The sequence below is a fragment of the Dipodomys merriami genome, unplaced genomic scaffold (assembly GCF_024711535.1).
Source record: "Dipodomys merriami isolate MVZ:Mamm:240054 unplaced genomic scaffold, mDipMer1.0.p SCAF_27, whole genome shotgun sequence".
Classification (NCBI taxonomy): Eukaryota; Metazoa; Chordata; class Mammalia; order Rodentia; family Heteromyidae; genus Dipodomys; species Dipodomys merriami.
This window is the reverse complement of record NW_027204159.1, coordinates 7,851,796-7,864,131: the sequence shown is the minus strand read 5'-3', so window position 1 is coordinate 7,864,131 and position 12,336 is coordinate 7,851,796. Positions and strand designations below refer to the sequence as shown.

General features: G+C 44.5%; 1 protein-coding gene across 1 annotated transcript; it reads right to left on the bottom strand.

The window, feature by feature from the left end:
• Positions 1-3,273: 3,273 nt before the first annotated feature.
• On the bottom strand, positions 3,274-10,607 carry Zmat2 (zinc finger matrin-type 2). The gene is made up of 6 exons (XM_070036186.1): positions 10,519-10,607; positions 10,090-10,183; positions 8,151-8,274; positions 6,933-7,006; positions 5,593-5,738; positions 3,274-4,341 (listed from the first exon to the last, which is right to left on the bottom strand). Exons 1-6 carry the CDS (start codon positions 10,534-10,536, stop codon positions 4,198-4,200), a joined length of 600 nt encoding a protein of 199 aa, XP_069892287.1. The 5' UTR covers positions 10,537-10,607; the 3' UTR covers positions 3,274-4,197.
• Between the last annotated feature and the right edge of the window lie 1,729 nt (positions 10,608-12,336).

The following is a 12,336-nucleotide window of genomic DNA, read 5'->3' as shown; positions in this document are numbered from 1 at the left end:
TTGAACTGCAGATCTCAGCCTCCTAAGTAGCTAGGATTATAGGCGAGAGCCTCTGATGCCCGGCTTGTTTTGTTTCTTAATAATGTTTTAAATCAAAACTGAAGGAAAAGAATCATTTAGGGGAAAAAAGTGGCAGCTAAATTAGATATCCCAAGGGGCATGTGGGTGTGACTCACATGGTAGAGCACTTGTCCAAAAAGCAAGGTGGTCCTGGGCTCAACTACACACTAAAGGGTAATGTTTAAAGTATAATTATTGAAGAGAGGATTCAAATACCTAATAAGATAAACATATCAGTAATTAGAATCAGCCAGAAAATAGCATAAACAGCACAAAGAAAATTCAACATGTTTTGGGTGCTTGCGGTTTGTAAGCTAATCAGGAGGCTGAGATCTGATGATCAAGATTCAAAGCCAGAAACTCCATGAGATTCTTATCTCCAACTAACCAGCAAAAAGCCAGAGGGGAGGAGCGGCTCAAGTGGTAGAGTTGCAACCTTAAACAGGAAAAGCAAGTAAGAACAGGGAGCTCTGCATTCAAGCCCCAGTACCAGTGCAAGAGAAGAGACAGAAAAAGGGAGAGAGGGAGAAGGGGAGGGGAGGGAAATGAGGTGGGAGGGGGGAGACAGAAGGAGGAGAGAGAGGGAAAGGGAGAGGGAGGGAGGGAGAGACCAACTGTCTACAGTCCCCAAACAAGAGAATGGGACCAAAATAATAATAATAATAATAATAATAATAATAATAATAATAATAATCCTATGAGCCTCAGGTTAAGCGACATTACAAAAGTTACAAGCATACAATAGATAACTGTTGGAATACAAAGCAGACACGAAAGGTGATTTAGAAAGTCGATGTCGCAGGTTCGTTTCTGTCTTTCTCCAGTCCTGTAATCCCAGGCTTCTCCCAGAAGCGTTGGTTCCTTTTACTGTGGTTTAAGGAAGCTGAACTTTTGACAGGAGAGCTTTCTGTGAGCTCCAGACAAAGGAAGGATCCCAAAACTTTCTAAGAAGGAAAATAAGGACAGTCTGGCCCGGGACAGCAGCAAAAGGGCTGGAAAGCGCCCGCGGGTTTCGAACCAACTGCACAGCTGAAAGCTGCGCGTGTTGATTGTGGAGAATGCTCGTCGAAGTAACCGCTGAGCTAAAGCCAGCCCGGAAAACACCTTCTGATTATATTCTCTTGACTATGAGAGGAAGCTACGTCATGATGTAACATGAGTCACCAGGAACTGTCCTATCCGCTTCCACTTCCTGACTCTGGAGCTGTGCCCGGCGCTGTAGGGTTCTGGCAGATCCTCTAATCCTCTGCTGCACACCAACTCTCTGAGTGCCCCTACCCCGGCGACCTCCGCGCTCTCCCAACCACCACACGGGGTCACTGTACTTGTTTTATTGTCAGTGTCTGATTCCCTGCTAAGTGAAGCTTTATAGGTATTTCAAGACTTGTCTTGGAACCCACAGTCCCTCTCCCAGGTGACACGCATTTCTAGCCTTCTAACAAACACGCAAAAACACCTATTCTTTACTTTTTGCACGAGATGTAAACAGCTTTCCTAGAAACTCCTACTAAATTTCTCAGGGAAAGGTAGATCCTTTCAAGTTAGATTTTTGTTCACATTTTCTTATACCTGCTAATGTAGCCATACATAGAACAGTTAAATTTCTGACTTACAGGAAATGTTGCATATTCATTTTATTCACCTGTCTCAGGAAGCTTTTCTGTCAGTACATATAGGTCTGAGTCACCTATATATTAATTACTGCATTTTACTCAAGTACAAATGTTCTAGTTTCAAACGGTTCACCATTATAAACCTATGGTAAACATCCTTGTAATCTGCGTACACATAAAGCAGTATATGATCTCAATATAACTCAGGCTTTCCTGCCTCAGCTTCTCAGGCGCTTGGTACAGACATGAACCACTACACCACCTTACCTTTGGTGCTGGGGATCAAATAAGTTCCTTAGCAAGACCCACAGAACTTGAGATGCTATGGAAAGGTGTATGAGTTCCAATGGCTCACACCTCTAATCCTAGCTACTCAGGACGTTGAGATCAGAGGATCACAGTGCAAAGCCAGCCCCGGCAGTGAAGTCCATGAGACTCTATCTCCAACTGACCACAAAACCAGAGAGAGAATATGAGCCAGAAAAAGAAAACCCACATACTGACCATCTGTTAATCCAAATGGATCTCTTAACTCAAGTGTACAGAGGCAGCAAAGGGGATTTCCTAAGTTATCTGAGGTTTAAGTTACTACTATTCTTGTTGATATAGGGCTCTTTCTTCTGCCTTCTCATCCAGGAGAAAGCAGTGTTTTCTTTGCTTTTTTTTTTTTTTTTTTCCCTTGGTCAGTTGTGGGGCTTGAATTCTGGGCCTGGGTGTTGTCCCTGAGCTCTTCAGCTCAAGGCTAGCGCTCTACCACTTGAGCCACTTTGCCCCTTCGGTTTTCTGAGTGGTTCACTGGAGATAAGAGTCTCATGGATTTTCCTGCCTGGGCTGGCTTTGAACCATGATCCTCAGATCTCAGCCTCCTGAGTAGCTAGGATTACAGGTATGAGCCACCAGCACCCAGCTTGAGTTTAACAGTCACTCTGTGCCATCTAATCAAGTCAGAACATAGCAGAGACGGCAGTGGTCATCTGTGGAAAACATTGTTAGCTGTCACAAATTGGAGGAAAGGGTGCTATTGTATAGGTAGATCAGGGAAGTTGCTAAACATCCAACAGTGTATAGAATGAGCCCTGCCTACAATAAAGACTTCAAAAACCCAAAACATTAAGAAAAAACATTTTAAAAAAATTTCTGCAAACACAAATTGCAGAAAGCAAAAAAACACCCAGTTCAACCCTAAGCTTTGCTGCTCAGGATCAAAGGAGCCTGAAATTATAGAAAGCTCAATAGTTGGGGCTGGGAAGTTAGCTCAGTGGTAGAGCGCTTGCCTTGCATGGATGAGGCCCTGGGTTCGATTCCTCAGCACCACATAAGCAAAAAGAAAAAGCTGGAAGTGGTGCTGTGGCTCAAGTGGTAGAGCGCTAGCCTTGAGCTGAAGAGCTGAGGGACAGCGCCCAGGCCCAGAGTTCAGGTCCCATGAGCTGACCCCGCCCCCCCCCCAAAAAAAAACCACGAGAATGCAAGGCCTGGAGCTCAAGCCCCAGTACCAGCACCAAAAAAAAGGGGGAGGGAATGTTAGAATTTGCATGTATGTAAATTCTCAGTGTGGGAAGGACACACACACACACACAGGAAAGAATATGGAATGTTCCCATCAAATGTAAAACAGGCCCAGTCTGTCATTTATTATGTTGTATAGCCTCTGAGACCCAAGGATTCCCATAGCAAGCTTGTTTGGTTGTTTGGAGTTTTTTTTGGGTGTGTGGGGGGGGTTGTATTGTTTTGTTGTTTCTTTTTTTTTTTCTTCCTTTGCATCAAACAGGTCTTCCAAGAGCCTGCTCACAAGGAAGACAAAACAGAAAAATCCTCAGTAAAGTTAAACAAACAGGAAAAGCTGAAACAGCCCACATCAAAAGAACAATGTTAAAAAACTCACCAGACACAAACCACACCACTCATCCCATTTAATTGCCTGTTACATGCGCTGAGGAAACCGAGAACATCAGGCCCCAGGGCAGCAATGCTCTGAGATTCCAGCTCAGACCCCCTCTTTGTGACAAATTCATGCACACATATCCACACACACCACTGACCCAGGCAGAAGTACACATGCATGCACAGGTGGCAAAGAACCATAGAGAAGAATGGCAAAAGGAGGATCTGATCAGATCCCTTCCGTTACAGGCTAACAAGAGTTAAAATTTAAACAAATGCAGAACATAGGAAAAAACTGGGATGCTCAGACAAGAAGTTGGATAGATGAAGAGGGAAAGATGCAGGGGAAGTTTCTGGAGAGCAGCCTCTGATGGAGATGTCTTCATTTATCAGGAACTCAGATGGGAAGAGGTCTTGTAACTCCGGTGACAAACTAACGTACAAGGAATGCACAGCAGCATTACCTCTGTATCCTGTGCCCTCCCCTAAGGTAGAGGGAAATCACAAACACCCACCCTCTAGTCCTGCCATTAACACTCTAAAGGACTTTCCCCAGTATCCAAAAGGAATGACCCCACCCCCTAACATACACACACACAGTTAGGTCCAGCATAGGCCAAAATTAGGCCCATCACAGAAAGGCTCAGTAACTCTTCTTGGTGGAACCAAAGCCAGAGAAGCCCATCACAGCTGCCATCTCATCATCCTCCTCAAATGTCAAGTCCTCCTCCGCTCTCCTTTTCTTCTCCTTCTGCTTCTCTTTCTTGTATGCTTTTGCCTTTTCTTCCTGGAAGTGAGAATGAGGAAGAAAATCACTCAGAATCAGTATAGATGTTTTTTTGTTTTGTTTTGTTTTGTGTTTTTTTTTTGTTTTTTTTTTTGTCGGTCATGGGGCCTGAACTCTGGGCCTGAGCACTGTCCCTCAGCTCTTCAGCTTAAGGCTAGTGCCCTACCACTTGAGCCAAAGCACCACTTCCAGCTTTTTCTGTTTATGTGGTGCTGAGGAATCAAACACAGGGCCTCATGCATGCAAGGCAAGCACTCTACCACTGAGCCACCTTCCCAGCCCAGTATAGATGTTTTTGAAAGAGATATTGAGCTTTGAAATTCCTATACTTAGAAGAAAGTAAAATCTCAAAAGCAGTAAAAATCTCAAAATCAGTGGTAGAGAACTTACTTGCCTGGCATGTGGAAGACCTTAGGATCAATCGAATGCCATAATTAATAAATAAATGAATAGATAAATAAAATTAAGTAAGAGACAAGCTAATCCTAGCTCCTCAGAAGGCTGAGATCTGAGGCTCACAGTTTGACACCAGACTGTGCAGTACATGAGACTCTTGTCTCTAATAAATCAGAGAAAAAGCCAGAAGTGGAGTTGAGCCCAAGTGGTAGAGAGCTAGCCTTGAGCACAAATTGGCTCAAGGGCAGTGCCTAAGCCTTGAGTTCAAACCCTAGGACTGGCAAACAACAATGGACAAGGAAGCTTTAGCTTAGTATTCTCAGTTCAACTCTAGTTTTTAAAAGGCTTATAGGAACAAAACTATATTACATTGTGGAACATGGAGTTCATGCCAGGAACTCTTGTGATACTTTATGTATATCACACTACGATCTATAATATGGAGAGATTGAGACATAGAAGGGTTAAGTAACTTGCTCACGATTCATAGTCAGGCGGGACACTGGTGGCTCACACCTGTAATCCTAGCTACTGAGGAGGCTGACATCTGAGGATCATGGTTCAAAGCCAGCCCGGGCAAGAAAGTGCATGAAGCTCTTATCTCCAATTAGCCACTAGAAAACTGGAAGTGGCGGGCTGTGGCTCAAGTGGTAGAGCGTTAGCTCAGGGACAGTGCCCAGGCCTAGAGTTCAGGCCCCAAAACCAACAACCAAAAAAAAAGTTTTTCCCTAGTATAACAAAAATTCAGGCTATCACTTGGAGTAAGAAGGTAAGAAGTGTGAGATGAAAAAGTTATCTCTGATACTTCCCAAGATAAAATAAAAGGTAGGGGAAAGGAGATTAAGAGAGCCTTACCTCTTCTCTGAGTTCCTTCATTCTTTCCTCAAAATCATAATCCTTCTGCTTCTCTTCCATCTTCTTCTTATTGACCTCAAAGCGTTTCTTCACCTGATCCAGAGTAGAACGTTCCACACGCATAGACATGCCCAGGTTCCGTTGATCTGGGTGAGGTCAATAGTAAGGCAAGGTTATAAAAATATCTCCAGTCTCTGAAAAAGTTTACTTCTAGCTTTTTGAAAAACAAAAACGAAAAAACAAAAACAAAAGCAAACACCTCTTCATATAAAACACAGCAAAAAATAATGGCAAAAATAGTTTGACCTCACCTGTTCACCAAGACACAGGTGGCTTTCAAGTGCCCTTAACTGAACAGATGAGCACCAATAAGGCAACGCTAGAAAATCATGGTTTCAGTTTGTTGAGAACCTAGAAGAGCATAGCCTCAAGGCTTCCAAAAATATTAGATAATGAGGCAAAGATAACCTGCACTAAAGCAACTGGAGAGTTAATCATTAAAAAGGACCAGCAAATCTGGCACTGGTGGCTCATCCCTGTAAGCCTACCTGCTTCAGAAGGCTAGATCAGAGGACTGTAGTTCAAAGGCAAACCAGGCAGAAAAGTGCATCAGACTCTGATCTTCAATTAACCACCAAAAAGCTTGAAAATAGAGCTCTGGCTCAAATGGCAGAGCACTAGCCTTTAGCACAAGTTCAAGCCCCAGGACCAGCACCAAAAATATAAATAAATAAATAAAAATAAAAGCAGCTCTGAAGCCAGGTGCAAATGGCTCACACCTGTAATCCTAGCTACTCAGAAGGTTGAGACATGAGGATTAAGATTTGAAGCCCAGCCCAGGTAGGAAAGTCTGGGAGACACTTCTCTCCAATTAATCCCCCAAAAGCCAAAAATGGAGCGGTGGTTCTAGCAGGTAACACTGAGCAAAAAAGCTCACAGATGGCACCCAGACCTAAGGACAAGTGTGCGTGCCCATACTCACTCAACACACGCACGCACGCACGCACGCACGCACGCACGCACGCACGCGCCAGAGAAAAACTTTTTTCTCCTCTCCCACCTCCAAAACGCAAAACTCAGTCCCTGGCCACAGGGGCTGGGAAGGTGGCTCAGTGGTAGAGCACTTGCCTTGCATGCCTGAGGCCCTGGGTTTGATTTCCCCAGCACCACATAAGCAAAAAGAAAAAAAGCCGGAAGTGGTGCTGTGACTCAAGTGGTAGAGCGCTAGTCTTGAGCTGAAGAGCCGAGGGACAGCGCCCAGGCCCAGAGTTCAGGCCCCATGACCGGACCCCCCCCCCAAAAAAAAAAAATCCTGGCCACAAACTACCTCCAAGCCTTACGTTTCTTTCCATTAATATGATCCAGGAAGTTGATGGAATCTTTCACCACACAGTCACAAACATTGCAGTAATATCTGACAGAAAAGAAAAAACAATACATGAATCAAATCTAGTTTTAAGAACTTCATTGTTTTCAACCAAGAAACAAAACTTTATGGTAAGGTTTTAAGGCTTCAGTTTCATAAATCCTTCATTCCTAGGAGAGCCAATGATAGCCTCACTCTCCCATTATTCCCACCCTATGAAGCCTCCTCCCAATCAGTATTAAAGTAATATGTGACAAAGAGAATATGTCAAAAGTAATTATGATACCTGTCATCCTAGCTTCTCAGGAAGCTGAGATTTGAGGATCATCGTTCAAAGCCAGCTCAGGCAGGAAAGTCTGTGAGACTCTTAGCTCCTATTAATCACTCAAAAGCCAGAAGTGGAGCTGTGGTTCAAGTGATAGAGTGCTAGTCTTAAATAAAAAGGGATCCAGGCCCTGAGTTCAAGCCCAGGACCAGCACCAAAAAACAAAAAAAAGATCCTGAGATAGAATCACTTTGTAAGCTACTTCCAGAGTCTTTGCTCACAGAAGTTACAGTTGTTATTTTATGCTGCTAAACTGTTAGGTAATTTACAAATGTACAAAACGAAGGATAACATACAGGAATAACTGTACTGGGTTTACTAAACAGATCCAAGAAGTGTCACTTCATTGCTATCTGTGTTACCCTCCTACTGGAAATCATAACTAGAAAGGAATGATAGGAAAAGGGTGATAAGCTCCTATATAATTATGGTTTGGGAAGAAGGTACATAACCAGGCACTTTCCATAACAATAATACATACCAACTACAGCCTTTTACTAGTCTAGGACCTCAGCCCTCTTTTTTCACCATGAACAACTCCTTGGATCCAATCCAATGCCAACCAATTTATTCTGGAGAGATATCTCAGTAATCCCTTCATTTCTTCTCGTGGAACAAATAAAATAATCCCTTTGAAGATATGAAGAAGTTACAGTGCTAATAGGAAGAAGCCTACAGTATGACCACTCCTAGAAATACTACAGTATTAATTTGGGACTTGGGAAGCCAAATAAAGACAAGTCTAGGGATAAAATTATAAGCACCAAGATGGATAGCCTAGGGCAAAGGCCCTACCTCACCACTTCCTAAAACAAACTATAGGGTTAATTATTAGGCACACTTTTGGCTTCAGAAGATGCTACTCACCCTCCCATTTCAGACTGTGGGGTTGTCTTGGTAATGACAATTGTCTTCCCAAGCTTGGATTCCAAGTCCACTTTATAGTCTCTGTGTCGCAAAAGCTCCCGCTTGACTGGCTGCACTGGTTTTCCTGAAACATAGTGGGGAAGAAAGCTCCTCAATATATTAGTTCTTCAGTCAAAAGGGAAAATACATGAACCCCCAAATTCAGAGGACAACCCTCACTCATTCTTTCATTCTGGACCACAGCAGGTACATCAATCAGCATATAGCAGTAGCTAGGAAGAATGTGAAAAGAGAAATGGTAAGGAATCCCTAACTTTCTACAGCTTTTTCTCTAAAGTAACCAAACTTAAAAGCAGTAAGTTCTCTACTCACTAACTGAACTGAGGAGAAGGAATTCTGAATTGTCACTAGAAGCAATCCTTTCAAAAAGAGTAAGGAGGGCTGGGAAGGTGGCTCAGTGGTAGAGCGCTTGCCTTGCATGCCTGAGGCCCTGGGTTCGATTCCTCAGCACCACATAAGCAAAAAGAAAAAAAGCCGGAAGTGGTGCTGTGGCTCAAGTGGTAGAGCGCTAGCCTTGAGCAGAAGAGCTGAGGGACAGCGCCCAGGCCCAGAGTTCAGGCCCCACGACCGGACCCAAAAAAAAAAAAAGAGTAAGGATATTGAAAACGAACTTTCCATCAATGCTTGATCGGAAATGTACTCATTACCTTAATCATGTAATTATAACCCCTCTATACAGTATCTTTACAATAATATATATATATATATATATATTAAAGAGTAAAGATGCTTAATTAAGGCTTGCAGTCAGATACCCTATCATAACACAAAAAGGAATTTTGGGTTAGTGTAAAATTTTAAAAGGAGACCAGCATTTAGGAAATGTATTCACATAACCAACAGGCAAAGCATTATTAATAACATGTTAGAAAAAAAGCTAAAAGCATGTTCAAGGTGGTGTGGGAGTAAAGTAAATCTGTTTGAAAACAGATGAGAAAATATGACATTTCCTTTTGTAAAATGGATTCTAAGAGAGGAGAACGCACTCTCTGATAGTGTGCAAGGTAGTGAGATTGAATCATAAACCTTTCTTGTCAGTGCCTCTGCTTTCCTCACACTATTATGTGATGGTCTTGATGAGGTCAAGAATGTTTTCCTTCCCCTTAAAAAATTTTCAAAGAGCCAGGTGACGGTGGCTTATGCCTGTAATCCTAGCTACTCAGGAAGCTGAGATCTAAGGATTCAAATTCAAAGCCAGCCCGGCCAGGAAAGTCTATGAGACTCATCTCCAATTAACCACCAAAAAACCGGAAGTGGCGCTGTGGCTCAAGTGGTAGAGCACTAGCCTTGTGCTGAAGAGCTGAGGGACAGCTCAGAGTTCAAGCCCCACCACACACACTCTCTCTCTCTCTCTCTCTCTCTCTCTCTCTCTCTCTCTCTCTCTCTCTCTCTCTCTCTCTCTCTTCAAGGGACAAGCTGGGCCCTGGCGGGTAATCACAACCACTCAGAAGGCTGAGATCTGAAGAAAGTTTAAAGTCAGATGAGGTAGGAAAGTTAATGAGATTCCTACTTCTAATTAACCAGCAAAAAGCCAGAAGTGAAGCTGTGGCTCAAGTGATGGAACGCCAAGCAAAAAGCTAAAGAACAGCCCCCAGGCCCCGAGTTCAAGCCCCAGAACCGGGGGAAAGGGGGACCTCAGTAGCACAACACTTCAGGAAAGTACTAAACGAGCCAAGCAGGGGAGAAAGACAGAGCCTTAGAGCCCCTCAAAACTACATTAGTCCACCACCTCGTTCTCACTTTTCGCAGACACCTAGAATCAGGGAAGCAACAATGCCCGAATTAAGAGCGCAGCGCCCATCACCTCCCTCCCCAATCTCAAGCCACTCACGGCATAGCCTCTAAGCACCCTTGAGCCCAAGATGAGGCGAGCACCCACCATCCTTCTTTTCTCTCTCTTCCGTGAGTCTCTTCTCCGCGAGTTTCTCGTATTCATCTTTGTCCCACTTTCGGCGAAAGTCCAAGTTTTTTGTCTGTAGAGGGAAAAAGTGCTCAAAATCCGTCGCTACCCGTATCCGGACCCCGGAAAAGATGAAAAGAGCCTCCACCTCGCCACTAAGGCGACCCCACGACTTTTCGGAAGCTCAATCTCTGGGGACCTCATCCAGAGGCAAAGGCGAACCTCTGGACCCCAACCCCAAAGACCTCCGCAATTCCACTGTCCCCGCGCCAGAGCCTGGCGGCAGTTCTCGAACCTGGACCCCAGGATCACAAAGAGATGTCAGGCAGTCAGATGTCCGAGTTTGTCCTTATTCAGCACTAAAAAAGGAACCCTCACCCCGCAAACCTACTCGCACACAACACCTACCCCGCTGCCGGACGCCATCTTCGCATAGGAGTGAATGGGAAGCCGTAAAATACCGCAAAAAGAGACTTGCTGCCGTAAGGTACGTTATCCTTCCAATAAGATTAGAGAAATTCTAATACAGGCTCCTTGGCCCCGCCTCTGCTCCAAGGAGACCGCGCAGGCGCACTGGGTGTGTGAAGCAACACGGAAGTAAGGGCTCATGCAAATGTCCCCCCCCCCCCCCAACCCCCATGCTTTTCAAAACAAACCTGGATGGATTGGTTTCGATCAAAAACCACTTCGGAACTGGTTTTTGATCTAAACCAATCCATACCCATGCTAGGGAACAGTGCCCTCTTATCTAATTAACTTTGCGAGCTTTACCAAAAGTTTCTAAGCCTTCTTTTGAAGCGCTATTTATGGATTCTAATTGTCCCTTTTACCAGCGCACACTAGAGGGGTAAAGCCCTAACTACACCAGTGTTTACAAAGGCACGGAAGAAAAGCACTTTTTGAACTTGGGATCGCGTGCGTGCGTGTGTGCAGCCCTGGGGCTTGAGTTTATTTGCCTGAGTTTATTTGCTCAAGGTTAGTGCTCAAACCGCTGGAGCCAAAGCTCCAGGGCATTTTCCCTCCCCTCCCTCTCTCCTCCCAATTAAAGTCTCAAGGACTTTCCAAGCAGGCTTGGAACCTAGATCCTTACATCTGTTTGTGAGTAGCTAGGACTACAAACATGAGCCACTGGCACCCAGCTTGGGACCACCACCATTTGGTTAAATTAAACTTTTCTTCAACTGGGGAACATTAGTTCTTTGATCTGTTATTTAATCACAATATTAGACTTGGGAAGACAGGTCATCGGCATCACCATAAGATATAAATAAAGCATTCTGGCAAATGGCTCAATATGTTTATCTATATGACTTTAAGCTCAGTGGGAGTCAAAAAAAAAGAGAAACTGTGGCAGTTTCCTGCACCAAATACAAAAGCTTCCGATTCCAGGTGCCAATGGCTCATGCTTGTAATCCTAGTTACTCAGGAGACTGAAATCTAAGGATCATGGTTTGAAGCCAGCCCAAAGAATAGTCTGTGAGAAGTAGCTAGGGACATTTCTACCAACATTTTCAGCCCCAAGTCCTTCCTCTTGCCATTTATTTGCTCCCTAGTATTTTTTTTTCCAGCCCCTCAATGCTCACGAGACTTCTCCAGACTTCATCTAAGGACTCACACCACCAACTGACCGCTGCTGCTCACTCCTCAGGGAGGGGACCAAATTCCAGCCTTTTACCCCTATTGTCGATGCCCCTTGTCAGCAGGAAGTAGCCAGAGAGAATCCTTGCCCTATTTCATGATTATTAAAAGGCTGGAAGGTAAGGTCCGCTCCCGGATGGCTATCAGACTCCACCCTCCTCACAGCAAAGTCTCCACCCAGTACCTGCATTACCTAGGCAACTGGGACACCTGGAAGAGGTCACATCTGCATCCTCTTAGGACACCTCTGAATTTGATGTGGCCACACCTTTCTCTGCCCATACCCTATATAAGGCCTAGCCCAGGCCCAGACGCCCTCTCCCTGCTCTTTCCCAGCTCTCTCTAGGCCTTTCCCAGCCACGTGGAGTGCCAACCTTGCCTGGTCCCAGCAGGTCTACTGAATAAACCTACCCCTTACCTGAAAAAAAAAAAAAAAAAGAACAGTCTGTGAAACTCTTATCTTCAATTAACCACACACAAAAAAAGCCGTAAGTGGAGCTGTGGCTCAAGTGGTAAGCACCAGCCCTGAGCAAAAAAGCTAAGGGAAAGTGCCCAGACCCAGAGTTCAAGCCCCAGTACTGGCACCAA